General features: G+C 37.2%; 2 protein-coding genes across 2 annotated transcripts; both read right to left on the bottom strand.

The window, feature by feature from the left end:
* Positions 1–5,477: 5,477 nt before the first annotated feature.
* Positions 5,478–6,428, bottom strand: OR51G1 (olfactory receptor family 51 subfamily G member 1). Its single transcript, XM_028115745.1, has one exon. The coding sequence runs from the start codon at positions 6,426–6,428 to the stop codon at positions 5,478–5,480; it is 951 nt and encodes a 316-aa protein (XP_027971546.1).
* Positions 6,429–16,175: 9,747 nt separating this feature from the next.
* On the bottom strand, positions 16,176–17,143 carry LOC114218621 (olfactory receptor 51A4). The gene is given in 2 exon segments (XM_028115787.1): positions 16,176–16,405; positions 16,408–17,143. Coding segments are annotated over 2 exon segments (966 nt in total).
* Positions 17,144–22,568: the final 5,425 nt, after the last annotated feature.

Here is a 22,568-nt window from a genome sequence, read left to right as displayed (position 1 = left end):
CAGTCCCCTTATGCATAGTACCCAGTTCTTTGGGTACTCAAGTTTCAGACACACTTAAGGATACAAAGCCATATTATAAGGCACAATTATGTTGGGCCCCATTGCACTTACCATTTGACCACATAGTGAAACAGAAATGACTTTAGGCTACAGGCTTCTCAGCCTGAGTGTACCACATCTGTTGACTAAGACCTTTATGTATAGATCACAGACTTTTTGAGCTGCCTTCTGAGTTTTGCACTCATGAGGACAACAATTCCTCCAGCTTGGCTACCCTCTGTAAACAAATGATTTCCCTGAGAAATTTCCTAGGAATTCCTGGAAGAGGGCTTGGATCAGGACCGTAGTTCTAACTCGTTGGTTCCCACAAGTCCATGAAAAGGTCAGACTGGGATGTCCCACAGATTTTGGAGACCTGCACATATCAAGGAGAGCCTGCCCCAGAGATTAGGGAAAGCAGTTGAGGCTTCAAGAAATCATTTAATTCCAAATTAATTGATGTATTATTTTTGGTTCACCATTTCTTTGTTTCTTCTTTTTTTTCATTGGTGAAAAGTGTTTTTTCCTGTCTTTATTATTGCCAATATAATTTACATATAGAAAGACACACAGGGGTGCCTGGGTGGCTCAGTTGGTTAAGCGACTGCTTTCGGCTCAGGTCATGATCCCGGAGTCCCAGATCGAGTCGTGCATCGGGCTCCCTGCTGGGCAGAGAGTCTGCTTCTCCCTCTGACCCTCTTCCCTCTCATGCTCTCTATCTCTCATTCTCTCTCTCTCAAATAAGTAAATAAAATCTTTAAAAAAAAAAGAAAGACACAGATTTCTGATTTTTACCTACACATGCAACCAAGTAACAATCAAGGATGTGCTAAAATCTCCAAATCTGATTATGAATTTTACTTTTTAGTTGTTACTTTTTCTTTGTGTATTTTGAAGCTTTCTTATTAGATGTATAAATATTCAAGTTGTTATAACTTTATGACTTTATGAATTGACCCTTTTATCATTACAAAATGTCTCCTTTTTTCTTGGTGCTATGTCTTGCTTTAAACTGCATATGCTCTGATAATATGGCCACATTCACCATATATATTGGTATGCATGGTACATCTTTTCTCTTTTTACTCTTAACCTATCTGTGTCTTTGTGTTTCATTCCAAACTTTTATAACTGGCATGTTTTTTAATCCAGTGTGACTGGTGCTATTTTGTAATTGGGGTCTTTAGCCCGTTATATTTAATGTAATCATTAATACATTTAGTTTTATGTTTATCATGTTTTATTTATTCCCTCATTGTCCCATCTGTTTTCTCTTCTCTGTTTTATGACTTTATTCACTTCTTAAAAAAAAATCTTTAAATCAAATCAGTTCACATATGTTTCAGTATTCTATTTTATTTCCTCAGTTGGGTTTTTGGCTATACTTTTTGGGTTTTGTTTTTTGTAGTCGCTCTTTGGATTATGGTATGAAAACTTTTAATTTAAACTATTAATTATTATATTAATAAATATAATAATTTATTATACTTCCCTACAGATAATGCAAGAAACTTTTTTTTTTAAAAAGATTTTATTTACTTATTTAAGAGAGAGAGAAAGAAAGAGCGAGCATGAGTGGGGCAGGGGAGAAAGAAGGAGAAGCAGACTCCCCACTGAGCAGGGAGCCCGACACAAGGCTCAATCCCAGGACCCTGGGATCATAACCTGAGCTGAAGGCAGACACAACCGACTGAGCCACCCAGGTGCCCCCCCCCTTTTTTAAAGATTTTAATTATTTAGGAAACCTTTAACAGTATACTTCCATTTATCTCATTTTAAAATTGTATGCAGTTATTGCCAAGTACATATTTCTATCTATGTTACAGATCTCTCAGTACATTGTAATTCTTTTACTTTAAAGAGTAACTTATAGTGTACAGAAATTAAGAAAAGATAAAAAATATTTTATGTTTATTTGTGTATTCATTCTTTTGAGCATTCTTCATTCTTTCCTGTTTATCTGAGTTTACACAGTTTTTTTTAAATTTTTTATTGTTATGTTAATCACCATACATTATATCATTAATTTTTGATGTAGTGTTCCATGATTCATTGTTTGTGCATAACACCCAGTGCTCCATGCAGAATGTGCCCTCTTTAATACCCATCACCAGGCTAACCCATCCCCCCACCCCCCTCCCCTCAAGAACCCTCAGTTTGTTTTTCAGAGTCCATCGTCTCTCATGGTTCGTCTCCTCCTCCGAATTACTCCCCTTCATTCTTCCCCTCCTGCTATCGTCTCCTTCTTTTTTTTTTTTCTTAACTTACATTGCATTATTTGTTTCAGAAGCACAGATCTGTGATTCAACAGTCTTGCACAATTCACAGCACTCACCATAGCACATACCCTCCCCAATGTCTATCACACAGCCACCCCATCCCTCCCACCCCCCACCACTCCAGCAACCCTCAGTTTGTTTCCTGAGATTAAGAATTCCTCATATCAGTGAGGTCATATGATACATGTCTTTCTCTGATTGACTTATTTCACTCAGCATAACACCCTCCAGTTCCATCCATGTCGTTGCAAATGGCAAGATCTCATTCCTTTTGATGGCTGCATAATATTCCATTGTGTATATATACCACATCTTCTTCATCCATTCATCTGTCGATGGACATCTTGGCTCTTTCCACAGTTTGGCTATTGTGGACATTGCTGCTATAAACATTGGGGTGCACGTACCCCTTCAGGTCCCTACATTTGTATCTTTGGGGTAAATACCCAGTAGTGCAATTGCTGGATCGAATGGTAGCTCTAATTTCAACTGTTTGAGGAACCTCCATACTGTTTTCCAGAGGGGTTGCACCAGCTTGCATTCCCACCAACAGTGTAGGAGGGTTCCCCTTTCTCCACATCCCCGCCAACATCTGTCGTTTCCTGACTTGTTAATTTTAGCCATTCTGACTGGTGTGAGGGGGTATCTCATTGAGGTTTTGATTTGGATTTCCCTGAGGCCGAGTGATGTTGAGCACTTTTTCATGTGTCTGTTGGCCATTTGGATGTCTTCTTTGGAAAAAATCTGTTCATGTCTTCTGCCCATTTCTTGATTGGATTATTTGTTCTTTGGGTGTTGAGTTTGATAAGTTCTTTATAGATTTTGGATACTAGCCCTTTATCTGATATGTCATTTGCAAATATTTTCTCCCATTCTGTTGGTTGTCTTTTGGTTTTGTGGACTGTTTCTTTTGCTGTGCAAAAGCTTTTTATCCTGATGAAATCCCAATAGTTCATTTTTGCCCTGGATTCCTTTGCCTTTGGCCATGTTTCTAGGAAGAAGTTGCTATGACTGAGGTCGAAGAGGTTCCTGCCTGTGTTCTCCTTTAGGATTTTCATGGATTCCTGTCTCACGTTTAGGTCTTTCAACCATTTGGAGTCTATTTTTGTGTGTGGTGTAAGGAAATGGTCCAGTTTCATTCTTCTGCATGTGGCTGTCCAATTTTCCCAACACCATTTGTTGAAGAGACTGTCTTTTTCCATTGGACATTCTTTCCTGCTTTGTCAAAGATGAGTTGACCATAGAGTTGAGGGTCCATTTCTGGGCTCTCTATTCTGTTCCATTGATCTATGTGTCTGTTTTTGTGTTGCCCTTCTATCTTTACAGAATATCCACAATGTATAGTTCCCAGGAACATGCCATGCTATTTCATATCCTTTTTTTCCTTTGTCTCTACTGAGGGAAAATAGGTGCCCATTGATCTGAAATTTTAGCATATGTGGGAAAAATAGAGTCCAGAAACTCTCAACAGCACAATGCTGAAAGTTTAGGTTTTGAGATCTGACAGACCTGAATGTGGTTTTTGGGTTTTCCATTTATTAGATGTGATATTGGCTATAGTAACTTACCTCACTGAACCTCCCATCTAAAAGGATTATATGAGAATTAAGAGGAAATTGGCTATCTTAAATGGTAAGATAGCACTTAATAAAAATAGTTTGAGAAGTTAAAATTTTAACAAAATGATTGATATTCAGTGTTGTAGTAATTAGGTAAACATCATGACCATTTAAAATGTGTCTTATAAGCATGCTTTTCAATTAACATTCCTGAAGTTTTTAATAAGGCATACCTTTTTAACTCCTATGAGGTCTTTTCTACCCTACTTAAGTGTCTGGGAAGCTATTCTTCAGAAATAAACATGCCAATTCTTGATCTGGATCCTAGGTCATAGTTCTGTATAAAAAAAATTCATAATTTTGATGTGTCAATAATTAAATAATCACAACATAGCAGTCATCTAGCTGCTACTTGGAGAACAGCTTCTTGCAGTAAGTTTTTATAACTGACAAAAATATTTTAAAATTTTGACTCTGCCATCTTAATTTCCAAAGGAGAGTCAAATTGGATATTGCATGTAAGTGCATTGAGACTGTAGTATATAGTAGATGCCCAATAATTGTTAGTTGCTATTGCCACAATTGTCACTATTATTTTTAATTGTTATCTCCCAGATAATCATTAAGAAAGCTAGAGGTAGGGAGGAAATACAGGGTGTTCTGTTTATTTTGAAAGTTAAAATGTGTACATATTAGAGAATGCTCCCGTATCCCCAACACTCGTATGTCCTCTGACAGAATTTTGAATGTACATCTAGGCATCAACACAGGAGGTTATTATTATTATTTTTTTTATCAAGTTTGGTTTTAAGCTGCCTTCTGAAACTTAGTTTTGTAAGAACTATTCAATAGAAATGAGTCCAAGATTGGTGCAAAGCCTCTGGAAGATTCTGGAAGAAAATCTTCAACTTCAACTGGCTGAAGCATGGGAGAGTTGAGTCTGAGACCCAAAGAGTATGAGTTCACACAGAAATAGGATTCATTTGGCAAGTCACAGTTCCTAGATGCTAACTGGTTCCTTTAAGTTACTAGATCCAAATGTGGAGTAGATCTGATAAAACAAAAAACTTACTTTGAGTGGGGTGTTAGTTAGGGTCCAATCAGAAGAAAGAAACCACCCAGTACTTTTAACAGAAAAGTTTCATAGAAGGATTTAACAAAAGATTACAGTAACAGGGACTCAACTAAGAGTGGGAAAGAAAGAACCATAAAAGATACTCTAGGGCTGAGGGAGAGTTTCTAAGGAAGAAACAAGTTTTCAGGGTAAGACTCCTCCCCAAAGCTAGTATTTGGATGTTGATGGAGAGAATGTGAGTGAAGCTTATTGAATGACGGAGAGTTCACTAGGTTGTTCTGGGCCAAATCTGGTCCACAATTAGGCTGAGACTGGTTGATGGAGAACCACTTGCTGGAAGACTGATGAAATTTTCCAGGAAGCCAGCTATGGTGGTTACTGTTGACTTTCTGGAGAGCAGCTGAGGCACCAGCTGGAATCACCAGAGAATTTCTAGAAGCTGCTTGAGGAGGTAATCTGCTACTGATTCATTGGAAACTAAAAATATCAACAGGCTTTATGCCGCAAACTCCCTCCCTTCCAGTCCTATCGAAAACCCCTAAGGGATTTTACAAACTCAAACTTCTTAGCAAAGCGGATGCGGATTTGCTTGGTCTTGATACCATAGACAATGGGGTTCATGAGAGGTGGTACCAGCAAATACACATAAGACATGAGGAGATGTACAGTATGGGGCAGATGTTCACCAAAGCGGTGCAAAAAGGACAAGCCAATCATGGGAATGTAGAAGAGTAGCACAGCACAGATGTGGGAGACACAGGTGTTGAGGGCTTGAAGTCGCTCCTGGCTGGAGGCAATGCTTAGCACAGTGCGGAGGATGAGGGCATAGGAGAGGAAGATGAGCAGTGAATCCACACCAACAGTGCAGGCCACAACAAATAGCCCATATATGTGATTGACAATGATGCTAGAGCAGGCCAGCTTCATGATCTCCAGGTGCAGACAATAGGCATGGGACAGCACATGGGAGTGGCAGTACTGGAAGCGTTTAAGGAGAAATGGCAGGGGCAGGATGAGCAGGGCACTTCTAAGCATTGAGCTCAGCCCCATCTTGACAATATGTGTGGGTGTCAAGACCGTGGAATAACGCAGTGGGTTGCAGATGGCCACATAGCGGTCAATGGACATGGACAATAGACCTGAAGAATCTACCAGAGACAAGGTATGGATGAAGAAGAGCTGAGTGAAGCAGGCGGGGATGCCAATCTCTCTGGAATCAAACCAGAAGATGCCCAACACAGTGGGCAGTGTGGATAGACAAAATGTCAGGGCCAGCATGGCCAAGAAATAGTACATGGGTTCGTGGAGGGTGACATAAGTATGGATGATGTGGAGGATGGTAAGGTTTCCTACAATAACTGTCAAGTAGATGAAGCAGAAAGGAATAGAGATCCAGCCATGGAGATCTTCCAGACCTTGGAAGCCCGTTAGAAAGAAAGTGGCTTTTTGGAGGCTGCTATTATAAGAGATTGTCATGGCTTTACAATCTTGGATTCACCAACCTACAATAGCGAATGGGATTCCTGGAGAGTGACAGAACTGAATTCTCACTCACCGAAGTGTCCTGGGACCAGTGAGAGAGAAAGGATCTGCAGATAAAATGAGAAAGAATTAGGGGACTTGATCTATTAGTCTTTTTGGGGTGCCTAAGATGGGGGCTTTTACAGGGGATTTCTGTAGTCTGTGGATGCCATATGAATTAGCCTTATGGTGGTATGTCTGCCAATGTTGGGACTCTCAGCAGTTTCATGAGGTCATCTCAGATGGCACCTTTTTCACATGCTCCTCCCTGAGAAAAATCCAATTTAATCACTAAAGAATTCAGAATCTGTATCATATATGTAGGGAGTTAGTACTGTACACCATTTTGCATAATTGTGTACTATGATCAAGTGCATATAATATGCCTTCAAATGTATTTTTAGTTTGGCTGGGGATTGTGCTTTATTCCACAATGCTTAGCCTGCAGGGAAATGCAGAGGAAGCATTGAGTAAATGTTTGTTGAACTCCTTGAACTTGTAACTTGTGACCAGAGTGATGCCTTTCCTGAATCTACATAAAAACCTTTGTTGACTAAGGATGCAAATTATGTTGTGCAAATCTGAAGTCTGGAACTGAGAAATTTCTGAGAAGAAACAGGATTTTCAGAAAACAAGTAATTCTAGGAAAGGGCACATTGGGGCTTAGTTCGGAGAGATATCAGAAGAGATGTGAGTTTCCAACATCAGGGCAGTTAAGCTGGGGTTAGATGTAGAGATGAGGATACAGAGGAAGTATGCCTCAGATCTGAAACAGAAATAACAAAGAGAAGCCTAAAATGGTCAGGAAAAGCCTCTAATCTTTAGCTTATAATAAGGAAACTAAACTTTAAGGCTCTCAGTAAGCTATGGCTTTGGGGTTTGGATCAATATGACACACAGGTATAGGGCTGTCTGTGTAATGCCTGAACTGGGCTCTATTTAACTTCTGCCTTCAGAACTTTTATTCAATTACATTAATTGCAATTATTAATTATAATTGAATAATTATTCAATTACACTATAATGGGTTCTATGTATATTAATACAGTGTGACTAGTATATTGTTTATCACATGCATAAAAAGCTTAAAAGAGCTAAAAGAGACAGACAATGGAGAATCAGGGAAACAGAACAAAAATAGCAGTGTATTATATCACTAAAGTCACGTCACCACTGTGACTACAAAAAAGAGAAAAAAGGTTTCTAAAAAGGTATTGCACTCATGATGGTGAGGTCATCATCAGTTGTTTAGAGAATATTTTGATAGATTAGAGAAAGATTATAAGGGCTGAAATTATCAGTGGGTGGGGAGGAATAAGTAAAAAGTGTTTGTAGTTTTCCTCTAAGAGAAATTCTTAGAGGATGAGTGAAGATACCAGGATATTTTAAGGAGGACAGATGGGGAGTTCAGGGTACTCTTTCAGAACGCTTCTTTTTCTTTTTCTCAGTAAAGGGACATTGAAGAGTGAGGACAAAGACAGAAGAAAACTCTGTACCCAGCTTTTGCCTTTCGTGTGTTAATCAAAGCAAGGAATAATAAAATAATAATACAATAATTCATATAACAATAAAACCCCTCTTATTTTGTGATTCCAGCCAGAGTTAGAAAAGAGAAAAAGAATGAAGAAGTGAGGTGGAGACCGGAAGGAGATGAGCTGTGAAGGAAAAGACACCATCACAGCATTTGCAGGGTAGGCTGTGGGCAGCACAGGGGACAATGCAATCTCGCTCCGATACCAAGACAGAAAATAGCAACAGAATTTTTAAAAAGGAATGATAAGAAAGAAGGGGGAATTTTCCATCAGTTAAGGGGAGGTGCAAACAAGAGTTTAAATATATGTGTAGATTTTCAGCCAGCAGACTCACAGTGAAGCTGGTTTCCACCCATCTTACGGTGAGCCATTTCAGAGTTTGTGAAAGAGAAGAAACATTTAGAGGCAATGTGTTTCACTCCTGTATCTCCAGACAGGAAAGATCATTCTGCTGCTTAGTGAAGAGTTGCATCCATTGTATCTCTCACCCTGCTATTATCTTGCCTTCCAAATATATTACTTGCATATTATATTTTGGGCATGGGTAAGAGGCAAGTGTGCCAGATATGGGAGGGGAAACAAATGCAAGCCATAACTAGCACAGGAGAGATGGAATTGCTGTATGACTGACTAGAGACTTGCAACCCTGGTCCAGATTTGGAACCTAATAAAGTCTGCTGAATAAATGCATAAGTGAGTGGTTCGAAAAAAGAGATGAGATGCAGTAGAGATTAAACCATAATTTTTAGTGCAATGACTACATTTTCTTCTCCAAGGCACTCACCTCCAGATTAACAGATCAGAGAAAGTTGGCTAGTTCCTCCACTAGAATATATCATACATCCTTGATCCTCCCTTCAACTTTAATTTATTGGGGTTCCAGGGATGTCATCCTAATGTCTATGGCAGAAAAGAGGAGAGATGTGTTGAGCAGTGATTTCAATGACACTCTGACTTCCTCCGACTTATTCCTCAAATAGTTTCACACAAAGGTGTTCAAGATTATCAGCATCTGTGTTGGTGGCCATCTGCAGATTCTTCTTGCAATATATACAGGAGCATACCAAAAGCTGGAGAGACCAGTTAGAACTCAGGATGAGCGCTAGCACAGCAAAAGAATATTCTCTGCTTAAAATACAGGGTCTTTTTGAAGAGCCCAGCAGCTTCTCCCACGGGACCTCTGTTGAGGCTGAGAATTCCCTGAAGAGTTCTCAAGATGCTTAGCTGAGGATGGAGGCCATGGGAAGCTGAGAAACTTCAATTCTGTATGTGGGCAAAGGATAACTTCAAGTTGTTAGGATGCTTCTAGTTCTAGATATCATTTTCTGAAACTAGATAAGAAAGATCTAGGTGGCTTGGTGTGCAGTATTGCAAGAGAGAGAGAGTATTTTGATTCAGATTCAGATAAAAGATAAAGCTGATTCCAACCTTATCTCTGATACTTTCTAACCATGTGACCATGCAACCTAGGAAAAATTAATCTGCCAGAAAAATTATTTCCTTATATTCTAAAAAGGGAACCTCTTCCCTCTTCTTTTTATTCAGAGCCTGGTACAATCAGGCATGTTTTAGAGTTATCAACTAGTATAATTTGGTTTGAGTTTAGGGAGAAGAAATGTCCACCTTGGCCTTCAGTCATAAACTATGAGTTTCTTAATTACTATTGGCCATTCCCTATATATTCTGCTCAGTACACATGTGGTTTGGGTCATAATTCAGAAACTTGTACTCCAAATACCAGTTTAATACCTTAAAATAGTTCATCAACCCATTTTAACTCCCAACATGTGTATCGAGTTCTTCCAGAATTGATTTTAACAATTGGAGGGAACACCTGAACAGAATAGCTGATACTTAATGGATTCTCAGTAAACACAATTATTAAAATAATTAGTAGAGTGAGTGTGATTCTAATTTGCCAACAGTGGGCCTAATTTACACTTGTTGTTTTTGTTTCCCAACCAGTTTGGAATCTGTCCCATGTTTTTCATTTTATCACAAAGTGGTTATATGTAATTCATTTTTTTTTCTCTGCAGGTACAGAATATAATTCCATTTACACAAAATAACTTCTTTATTATCTCCCCCATTAGTTCCTGATTGATATCTGTCTTCTCCTACAGCTAGAATATAAGGGTAGGGAATCATGGGCACACTGTCACTACTGCATTTCCAGTGCCTCGCATTTTTACTAGTGAAACACAGTTGCAGCTTCATAATTGTTTATTTAATTGAATGTAATTCCCCAGCATTGAAGAGAGTAATGCTTTCTTCCATTAGCTGTCTCCTTTTAGACTAAACTTCATTTATTTTGTGAAACAACATATATGTGAATTTTGACCTTTTGTTTTCCTTTAGATTCCTCATTTGGTGCTCATTACTAAGAAATATTTGTGCTTGTTAACATTTGACAACACAATTCCTTGGCTGTTCGTCCAAAGGAGTGTCTGTCTTTTCCAAAGTCATTAACTTTATTGGTTTTTGCCCCCCATTTTCTTAATTATTAACTCTCCATGCAATCATCCACACAATCACCTTCATTTTTAATTACCTGTTAGAGTTGACTCTTAAGAGTTTTCCAAGAATGTCAAGAATGTGGGAGAAACTTGGCTTTTAAGAAAGTATAATCTCTTAGTGTTTCAGTATCATACTGGCTGCTTTTTTGCTGGATTTTGCTCTTCTTCTCAACCTCCAAATGAGTGAACACCCATAGTATTGTCCAAGGACCTGGTTTCCTTGGGATCTGTATCTTATTAAGGATGAGTGTTTAGGACACAAGAGAAAGGCCAAGGCTGAAAAAAGAAAATGATATCCACCATTTTATGAGTTTGCCCATCTTCTGAAACTCCTTATCTTATCAGTAAGATAAGCCATAGAACTTACTTGCTTTTCTGACGCCTAGATTTGACCAAAATTATCTTATGACGATAGACTGACAGACTGACCATTTGTATTCTGACATTGGTCTCACCACTGTCTTGAAGAATATTTTTTTAGAACTAGGTATTACTGAGATTTAATTTAAGTGTATATGACAAGCATCCATAAATGTAATTATTTTATCATATATTTATTATTTTAAAATTTTTATATAGTAATATGACACCCTGCTAAATGATTTAGGTAGATTTTCTCATTTATGTTGTTATGCTATAATTTTATCTGTTTTATAGATAAAAAAATCTTAGAGTGGTATAATAATTTGTCCAAGGTCCTGTATCTATCTGCCACTGGGACATAAAGAAAAAAATCATGCAGTATTTGAGATATAGACCCTTCTCATACATCTCATTCAGACTGGGGATTTCTGAAATTTCCTTAGATAGACTCCCATCAACATATACATTCTATCTCTCTTTGGTAATTTTGAAAGAGTCTCAATTTCTATGAGCAAATCTTCTGATTTGCCTTTTTAAAAAAGATTTTATGCATGCATGCATGTATGTATGTATTATATATATATGTATGTATGTACTTATTGGAGGGAGGAAGAGAGAGATCAGGCAGAGGAGCAGACCGGAAGGGAGAGTTATCCCAAGAAGACTCTACACTGAATGTGGAATCCCACTTGGAGCTTGGTCTCACAACCCTGAGATCATGACCTGAGCTAAAATCAACAGTCAGAGACTTAACTGACTGAGCTACCCAGGCACCCCCTGATTTACTTTTGTTTTAACATCTAGCCCATCTTTTCAGGATCCAAAGAGATAGAGAATGGAATACAAATGATGTCAAATATTCTGAAAGAGTAGATTTATATCTTACCTCTTTTGTGACTTTTTTTAAACCAATGTAACACTCCACCCCAAAGTCAATGGAAAGGAAGAGATTAGAATCAGGGAAGAATTTATAGACTCCCCTTTGTGCTTTGCAGACAATATCTTATGAAGCCAAGAAGAGTCCTTGGAGATGGCTACAAGCAAGAGCTCTTTGGAGAATAACACCACACACCTCATGGAAAATCTTCTAAGGGGTTGACTCGGGGGACATGGATCTAGGCCTGAGCTCATAATACAAACTCAAATAGAGAAAATTGAGTATGATAAGAGCTTGGAGGTCATATTGATATTCAACAGCTATTTATCAACTTTTGTTCTTGGCTCATTTGCCAGCACATGGCACAGGTCTGGGGTTCTGCTCTTGTTGGGGCTCAGGGTTTTATGTGCTCATTCTTTATTTGTGATTTTAAAACATAAGAGCCAGAATGTACATTGCAGGTAGAGAAAAAATAAGTGGTCCAAATGGTCACTTATGGAAATCAATCAAGATCTCTGAAACAAAGGAGCCTGGTGGGTAGATGTGAGGTCTGGACTGCAGTGGATAGCCTGGCATTTATCTAGTTCAGTGGCTGTCCATACATTTATCTTTGAAGTGGATTGTCTCTTTGAAGTGGTTGCCTTGTCAACCAAACTTAAGTGAGTTGCATTACAAAAAAGAAAACCAGCTGACAGTGCTTATATTACAATTAAATTCACTTGGTTGATTATACTCAATGAATTGAAATGTATTATAGAAAATTTTCTCATCACATTAATCATTTTTTCATAAGCATGTAGTAAAGTGACTGAAACAAAGTAGGTATTTAACAAATGGCTTTTGAATAATTAAATGCGTCTTCACTGAGCACTTTAATATGCAGTTATAATGAGAATCTTGGACTGTTTCTTTGATCAACAACTTATCAAACAGCTTATGATGGCAAAAGGGAAATGTAGAACATCTCCAACTGAAATTGAAGAATCTCAGGGAAAAAAACAACAACAACTGATTGATGAATGGTCATACAGGAATAAAAACAGAGTGCCTGTGAGAGAGGGAAAAAGACAGAAAAAGAGAACACTGCAAAGAAATTATTTTCTAAACATGTACAAGAAATGGAGGCATTTATTTCTGAGTCTCTTGCCACTGATGAATTTAAGATTTACAGAACCTGCATAAGTCTGAAAATGTCCTTAGACAAAATGACCAGGAACAACTTCGACATATAAATAATAATATATTGTATGTATTCTAAGATGCACATTCTTCACATTTTAAGATCTCTGAAATTGGAATGCAGTTTACAATCAGTGGTGTCTTTGATTTGATGCAACTGGGCACTCACTTCTGCACATCAGAATTGAAGTCTAGAAAGGAGTAGGCTTCCAATTTGCTTGAGGTTTTAATTTGTAAGGTCATCTTTGAGGAAAATATGCTAAAGAAAGGGCCCTAATAACACTAAGATGTTTAGGCTACACAGGCAAATAGTCATCTATTTTGAAAATTACAGTAATGTGCTCATGTAACTGTAGTATCACAAAGGCATATTCTTTCTGCCTGATTCTCAGGCATAATACATCTAGGAAATAATGGCCCTTTTTTGTCCTTTTACTTTTATACAGTGTACCATCCCTTGCAATGTTTTCCCCAAATTTATCGTAATTGGCCAATAGACAAACAAAACAAAAACACCAAAAAATAAAACATCATAATTTTTAAAAATCTTTAAACTATCGTCCCCTGATAAGGTTTATATGCATTTCATATGTCTTTGCTGTTTCTTCTTGTAAAGGAAGAGTGTTTCCAGCATCTTAAAAGTGGATTCTTTTGCTTTTCCAGAAGTTTTCTCAGTCTTCCACTGAGTGCCTTTCTGAGGGACTTCCCTGGCAGCAGATTATGCTCAAGTGCTGTGTAGTCTAGCTCAAGGCAATCTGGGTAACCATGGGGTAACCATTTCTTGTTTGACAGTTACATTTAGACCAGGGTTTATAATCTTCGACACTATGATATTTGGACTGAATAGTTAGCTTTGGTAAGCAACTGTACTGTGCATTGTAGAGTGAGTCCCGTAGAATGGGTTGGCAGCATCCCTAATCTTTACCCATTAGATGCTGATAACACACCTCACCTCCCAGGCTGCAACAACCAAAAATGGTTGTTCGAGATATTGCTAAATGTCTTCTGGTGGCCAAATTGTTCCCAGTTGGGAACCCTTGTTTTAGGAGGCCCGGAGTTAGGCTTTCATTCCTCCAGGAACATGTGGAAATAATCAGGGTGACCATAAAGTCCCCCTAACTCTACTGGCATTTTTGTAGCTTTATCTTGCCTTTGTCTTATTTTATTAAGGAGGTCAGAAACAACCTGAAACATGAATTGTGCTGAGTGTGACATGCCCGTACAATAAACCATGAGAATTTAATAGCCTTCAAATCCATTTTATTATCCCTCTTCTTATTAACAGACACTGTCAAAGCCTTCTTTGTGCTGCCTGTTTCCACACTGGGAAAATATGTGCTTCCATTTCTTACAATTAATAAAGTATGTCAACATGGGCTTTGTTGTGCTATAGCACTCAGTGCCCATGGCTACATCTGTGAGGTTATGGAAAATTATGCATCTCAGACACAGAAGCACTTAGCTCCCAGATCTGATGACAGAATTGTGGAAAGAGAGGCAATGCTGAATGTGAAAGCTAAAATGTAGCCAAATAGTAGTATCCTGGGTTATAAAGGATAAGGTGTGACTCCCAGCTTTTGATTTCCTGTGTGTGTGGAATTCAGTAAAATAATCTCTCAGAACCTCAGTCTCTTCAATGGAAAAATAGGAAGAATGATTTATAAAATTGGGTATTGTGAGAATCAAAATAGAATGTGTGCCTGAAAATGCCTAGAAGTATATTTTGCATATATTAACATTTCAAATACAATGCTTATATCTGAAAGTTTTTCATTAATTGTGAGAAACTATCCCTTTAAAGGCTGATTATTATTCCTAAGCATTTATCACTGCTGGAAATTGTCTACTTACCTGAGGATAAAAGTGCAGGAGATTAGAACTGGTGTGGGTGGTGGAGAGGACTTGGGTTAATGAGTGGGGATAAGAAGATGTAAGAAACTTTTTCTATGATCCACAAGGTTTTCAATGACATTAGGAGGAGAATTTGAAGTATTAGTCATCCATCAAACCCAAAACAAAAAATTCCTCCCTAATCCCATATTATTTTTTCCTACTTTCAAAATCTGTGAGCATCTGTGCTATGCCTACTTTTGAAACAAACAACTTAAGAAAGTTATATCCCATCTAAATGGAGTATTTTTGAACTGTTCAACAAAAAATACCCTTTATAAAACATGACCTCATTTCCACGTTCATTTGTTAACAGTTATTTATTGGAGATCTATTCTGTGCTAGAATTATCATAGATAATAGGCACAGAGATATAAAAAAAAGATATGGTCTTTCCTCCCATTAATAGCACACTCTATTTAGAAAGTAGAAATAAAAAACCGATAAGCTGTATCTGTAATTGCAAATAATAATAGGTATCATGAAGAATAAAAAATAAACAAGTAATAAAAAGATTTTTTAAAAGGAGGATCATACTTTGAACTGAGAGCTCAGGTAATCTATTATGCAATTATGTCCAAACTTTAAAAAGGTGAATAATAAAGTTAAATGAAATTGAGGACAAGAGCATCTTAAGAATAAGGGTCAGATATGAAAACCTGAAAGAAACAGAAATATTTGTAAATTCAACAAATTTTTAGAAGGCCACTGTAGCTGTAGTTTATCTGATAATATTGGAGATATAGAGAGGGCCACGGACATGTGTAGATTTTTAGTATGTGTTTATAGTTTTAATTCTAATCCCAAAGAAGTTAGAGTACAGAATTAAAAGAGATAGTGTATCATTCAGTCTTTCTTTTAAAAAGAAAATCAGAAAGCAGCAAAAGTAGACATTTGGAAACTATGGAGGTTATTGAAATGATTTACTAAAGAAATGCTGGTGACACACTAGGAGTATTAAAAAGGAGATAATGAGGCGCTGAATTATGATGTAATTTGGGTCTAGAGTCAAAAGAATTTAGTATAGGTAGATTGAATATGGGATTAAGAAATACATTTTTGGTAGAAAGATAAACTACCATATCACTATCTTGATTGGAATTTATTGCTTTTTTCAGAGATGACATCATGAGACATCTATTTTCATTTTTTTTAAATTGGGATGGAAACCTCAGAAAACATACTTCCTATTTCTTGTTTTATGTCCTTATTCAGTATCCAGTTTGAATAAAATAAATCTGATGATAATAACAAGAAAAAAGTATCGATGATTTTTTGTGGCAAATACTAGGTTTTCTCAACTCACCTTTAAACTCTTATCCAAGACATTCCCAAGATAGGTTTTCTACAATATATGACTATTCTGCTTCTGACATAATTTTGTTAGAACTCTCACTCTAATTTGCCTGGTTTTCACACAGTACACAATGGGATTCGTCATTGGAGGCACAAGTAAAAGAACATTTGCCATGAGAACATTGAAGAGAGGTGAGACATGTCTGACAAAGTGATGGACAGTGGCAAGGTTGATGATGGGCAGGTAGAAGATGATCACTGCGCAGATGTGTGAAACACGGTATTGAGGGCCTTGAGCTGCTCCTTTTGGGGTGCAATTCCCAGCACAGTCTTGAGGATCAGAATGTAAGACACAGCAATGAGCATAAAGTCTATCATAAGGCAGAGCACTCTGGAGCGCTCTGCTCCAAAAAAGCCATAGATGACATCAATTCAGTTGTTGGAGCAGGCCAACTTCATGACATCCTGGTGGAGACAGTAGGAATGGGATAATTGACTTTTACTGCAATATTTCAAACTTCTCAGAGTGAAGGGGAAGGGCAGCACCAGGAGGACACTCTTAAGGAATAATACTATTCCTATTTTGGCAACCCTGACAGGATTCAGAATGGAGCTGTATTTTAGGGGGGTGTGGATGGCTAGGAAATTGTCAAATGACATGATCAGGAGCACTGAGGATTCTACTGCTGTGAATCCATGGATGAAGAATTCCTGGGCAAAGCAGGCACTGGCAGAAATTTCAGGGGCATCGAATAAGAAGATCCTCCCCACGGTGGGTAGAGAAGAGAAGGACAAGCCCATGTCAGACACGGCCAACATGGAAAGGAAGTAGTACATGGGCTCATGCAAGGAGGGCTCTGTCTTGATGACAAAAACGATGGTGCAGTTTCCCAGAATAGCAAAAAGATACATGCTGCAGATGGGGATAGAGAACCAGATGTGTGCATATTCCAGCCCTGGCATCCCAACCAAGAAGAAGGTGGTGATTTCAACATTCGATTTATTAGTAATAGACATGATGCATTTAGAGGGCTCCACACAATGAAACAGAGATTCTTGAATTAGTAAATATGGATATCTGGAAATATGATAGAAAAAAATGCAGTTGTTGAAATTTTGGCTCTTTTTAGCTCTTTTTCAGCAGAGCAAAATAGTTATGTGACTATCATTTAGTGAGCAGTGGATGTCAATCTAGACTGATATCTAGCTATATAATGAAGAAAATTCCTTTTGACCATGTTTTTCCTATAGAGAAACTAAAAACTATATTTTACATTCAGATATTAATCTAATTTCATTTTCCCTGTGAAATATTAGTAAACTCCAATCAATTAATGTGGAATTCTCTATTCTTCCTTGCTTTCACATCCTAAATAGGATGTTGGGTAGAATACATGACTTCTAGAATGACACTATGAAGGCAAAGGAATCTCACAACTCAATTTCTTCCTACCTCCCAGAACTCCCACAAAAGTATGATTTCACAAACTACTCTTAGTTCTATTCCCTGCCAACTGAAATTTGTTGGTTATTTAAATATCCTCTAAAAAAATTCCCACTATTTTCAAATCATGTATATATTTGTAAGAGCAATCACTGCAGAGATTACTGACAGATAATGTCTCATGTTCTCCTGGCCTGGAATTTGTGACCACTTGTGTAGTGTTGACAAGAGACAATAATAATGAAGTCAGTATCACAATTTAGAAGAATCTGAATTCTGTTGAAGATTGATCCCCTAAAAGGTAAATAGTCCATTTATACATCTCTGAAAGGAAAAATTTTCCTAGAGATGTGGCCTTTGGAGGCTTCTTCCTGCTCTATATGAAGTTGTATGCAGTTGATTGCCAAAAAAGAGAATGAAAGCAAAAGAGATGAAGATATTTGAGCAGTCACCAGAGAGTGGACATTTTGGAGAGTACTTCTGAGAGTAGCTGAAGGATCCTAGAAATCAATGACTAGTCTGTCGCCATAGGTGCCTCCTTATATACAAAGTCTTGTCTCAATATCCCAAGGGGCATTGAATCCTGGGGAGATTGCAGCCAGGATGAATCTGTTCTGAGAATAAGAATAAACATGTGCAGATGCAGTAAATCCACAGAGATGGTTAATACCAAAGAAATGAAATAAGTATCTAGACTGTGAATTAGGGACCATTTTGGTTGGAGAGATGTCCTTAATAACCAGGGGTGGTAAAGGCACAGTAAATCCTGTGCAAAGTCTCTAACACTTCCGTTGGGTATTTGGCTCAGATATTACTCCTCTGCTCTGAACAGAGTCAAAACAGAAATGCTGTGAGTTGAATCTGCATTCAAGGAAATGATGTAGGGCAAACATCCTATGATATACATTTTTAGCCTAGGCTTAACTCCTGAAGCCTGGATTCATCCTTCCACATATTTACTCCTGGACATCACTAACTAAATATCCCTTAACATCAACTTCATTTAATAAAATGAATATAAATATCCATTAAAATCAACTTCCAATAGACTTCATTTTCTCCTTTTCCAATTCTGACATCTTCTTAGGACCCATTTCCGTAATAAGCCTTTATGCTTAATATTTTATAAACTCCAGATTTGATCCCTTTAATCTCTTCAGGCTCACATTTTGTTCATAGTAATAGTCAGCATTTATTGAGAATTTAATTTGCTCCACTTACTGACTTTCATTCATTATTGGATGGTGATTTTGAGTCCTTGAATCTTTCGAATAGTGACAAGTACACTTATTATCTTAATTTTACTGATGAAGAAAATATTTTTCAAGGAGGTCAAGTTGTCTCTTCACGATCATGTAAGGGTTGTACAGTAGAGGTAAGGTAGGAACTCAGGTCTGTTGGATGCCTGATAACTGAACGTATTTCATGCAAAGAGGATGGTCAATCAGTATTTATGGAGTTACAGGATGAATGGATGATAGAATCTTACAGTTTTCTCTTCATTCTAAACTGCCTATTAGTTAATTCTAGGGTATTAAATGGAACATGTAATCTCACATTTGTTGACCTTTGTAACAAAGAAAATACTTTTTAGGGATTCCAGAGAAAATGCTCTTGAAGTAATATATATATATATAAATCAACTCAATATTAGCTCCCATCCAAGACTATCTCCATTAATATATAGTCTTGGATGGGAGCTAATATTGAGTTGATTTAAGAGAGAAAGTGTAACAGAGTATTACCATAATCCTCTGTAATAATCTCTCTTTAACTTTATGATAGTTACTTTATTTTACACATGTCCTATTGTTTTCATCCTCCTTGGAAATAAGTTCCCTTGGCGATGTTGTCAGAATGCTCTACCTTCAACTCTTGCTTTATCTCTGCACTTTCCGATTCCTTCTCATTAAGGAGAAGGCAGAATGTATCTGGGTTTTTTATTATCATTGTGTGTGTGTGTGTGTGTGTGTGTGTGTGTGTGTGTGTGTGTGTCACAATTGGGAGGGTGGTGTTATGTGTTTATTGGCTTATTGCCCAACTTTAGAGACTGATTCCATTTGTTCTATGACAATGTTAATAAGCTACCACAGGGCAGTTATCATATCTATTATTGTTATTTTGGTATGCCCAGTCTCTAGCACATTGAATGGCATGTGGTAGGTTAGTAAATGTTTGTGGAATAAATGAATGAATGAATTGAATTGTAAAAAAATGGCATCTTAAATCATATACTTTTTTTTAAAGATTTTATTTATTTATTTGACAGAGAGAGACAACATAAGCAGAGGGAGTGGGAGAGGGAGAAGCAGGCTTCCTGCAGAGCAGGGAGCCAGATGCAGGTCTCAATCTTAGGACACTGGGATCATGACCTGAGCTGAAGGCAGACACTTAACTACTAAGCCACCCAGGCGCCCCAATCGTATTCTGTTTTTAACTTTATTATCTTTAGTATCTTTCCCATTTGGCTGGGCTTGCTGTGGAGTAAAAGGACAGATTTTGGTAAATGTAACATCTATTCATGTGAATTTTTACTGTGTAAGCTGACATTGTTTATATTTTTGCATGTGTCATTTATATAATATTATTTTGAAAGTTTTATTTGCATATAGATAATATTTCAAATATGGAGTATTGACACAATGGGGTGAATTATGTGTATATATCATAATTATTAACATTTGATCATATAGATTTGAAGCATTTTTATTTTTTTAAAGATTTTATTTTATTTATTTGTCGGAGAGAGAGAGACAGAGCACAAGCAGAGGGAGCTGCAAGCAGAGGGAGAAGCAGGCACCCTGCTGAGCAAGGAGGCCACTGTGGGACTTGACCCCAGGACCATGGGATCATGACCTGAACTGAAGGCAGACGCTTAACAGACTGAGCCACCCAGTCGTCCCTGAAGCATTTTTCTTATAATAAATAAAAGGCATTACAGGTTAGTTGAAGTTCCTCTTGGCCTTATATACCAAGTGTTAATAAAAATATGCATATCAAAGAGATGGACTGCAGGTTAAGCAATCCCTCAATGGAAACATATAGGTAAAGTTCAATTTTTAGGAAAGAATATTTGAAAACAAAGATACAACTTCAGTTATATTCAGGAAGAGGGCTTTCATGGATCTTGTGTAGGTGCTATCAGTTAAGATAACATATACCTGACTGCCTGTCTCTATTCTGAAGCATAACATTCCAAAGATGACTTTATTTTTCCATAATGATTCACAGTTATTACTAAATACATTTGCCATGACTAATTTTGCGATTGGCCTTAAACTCATCTCCTTGGTTATAGTGTCTGTTCTCTTTAGGATATTAAGAAAGCTATATTTAATCCTTTAAGTGGAGCTGATAGTGAAAGTTCTCTGTTAGATGAGATGTAAGAAGTGTCCCCACTGCCTGTTTATTCAGCTTGTGACCACTCACCATACCATGTGGGTTAGCTTCATTGAGAACGCTGACAAAATAGAAAAGAGAGGTGAAGACACTGAGAGTTGGTGGTACAAATGACCTTTCCTGTACTGAAGTATGCAGTAGCTCCCCAGAGTCCTACAGATTTCACTCCATATCTGTAGGCCATTATAATATCTTATCTAAGAATGTTTTAAGATAATATTATTTGGTTTGTTGTCACTTGTAATGGAGTGTGTATCTCACTAAAGTAAGCTTTTTGATTTTCAGAGTTGAGTGTGGAGTAATGGTATTAGTATTAGAATTAGGTTTAAATTCAGTAGGGAACTTTTAGTGAGATCCCATATATCTGATGAGATCCTATATACACATGAGATTACTCCATTTTTTACAGTTAAATTCTAAAAAAATGTGTTCATCAAGATAAGTGTACTCTTAATACCCTTTATCTATTTCACCCACCCCTTCATCCCCCTACCCACATCCCTCTGGTAATGACCAGTTTGTTCTGTGTGTTTAAGAGTCTGGGTTTTTTGTTTTTTGTTTTTTTTAGTTTGTTGTTCTGTTTTTGTTTTTGTTTTGTCTCTCTTTTTTAATATTTGTTCATTTGTTTTGTTTTGTAAATTCCACTTATGAGTGGAATCATATGGTATTTGTCTTTCTCTGACTGATTTATTTCACTTAGCATTATACCTTGTTGCAAATGTATGTGCACACTACATCTTGCTTATCATTCATCTTTTGATGGACACTTGGGTTGCTTCCCTACCTTGGCTATTGTAAATGATGCTGCAATGAACATAGGGTTACATATATCTTTTCACATTGGCATTTTTGTTTACTTTGGGTAAATATCCAGCAGTGGAATTACTGGGTCATGTGGTAATTATATTTTTAATTTTTTGAGGAACCTTTCTACTGTTTTCCACAGTGGCTGCATCAATTTGCATTCCCACTAACAGTGCCTGAGGGTTCCTTTTTCTCTGCATCCTCATCAACACTTGTCATTACTTGTCTTTTCGATTTTAGCTCTTCTGGTGGATGTAAGGTGATGTCTGACGGTGGTTTTGATCTGCATTTCCCTGATGATTAGTAGTGTTGAACATCTTTTTCACATGTCTCTTGACCATTTGTATGCCTTCTTTGGAAAAATGTCTCTTCAGGTCTTCTGGCCATTTTTAATTGGGTTGTTTTTTAGGTGTTGTATTGTATAAGTTCTTTATAGATTTTGTCTATTAAACCCTTATAATATATATCATTTGCAAATATCTTCTATTCAGCATATTTCCTTTTTATTTTATTGATATTTTCTTTCACTGCACAAACTCTTTTTATTTTGGACTGGGATCTAATAGTTTAATTTTGTTTTTGTTTCCCTTGCTAGAAGACGTATCTAGAAAAATGTTCCTATAGCTGATATCAAAGAAGTAACAGCTTATGTTTTCTTCTAGGAATTTTTTGGTTTCACACCTCACATTTAGGTCCTTAATGCATTTTGAGTTTATTTTTATGTCTGGTGTAAGAAAGTGACCCAATTTCATTCTTTGGCACGTCGCTGTTTGGTTTTCCCGGCATCCATTTATT

This window comes from Eumetopias jubatus, unplaced genomic scaffold, assembly GCF_037043125.1.
Source record: "Eumetopias jubatus isolate StellerSeaLion01/CBP00866 unplaced genomic scaffold, mEumJub1_p1.0 scaffold_13, whole genome shotgun sequence".
NCBI lineage: Eukaryota > Metazoa > Chordata > Mammalia > Carnivora > Otariidae > Eumetopias > Eumetopias jubatus.
The sequence above is the reverse complement of the archived record's forward strand: the minus strand, read 5'-3'. Positions and strand labels throughout refer to the sequence as shown.

What these genes read in the sequence shown, in the direction of transcription:
- OR51G1 (XM_028115745.1), bottom strand. Translation starts at nt 6,428, where the DNA reads ATGACAATCTCTTATAATAGCAGCCTCCAAAAAGCCACTTTCTTTCTA.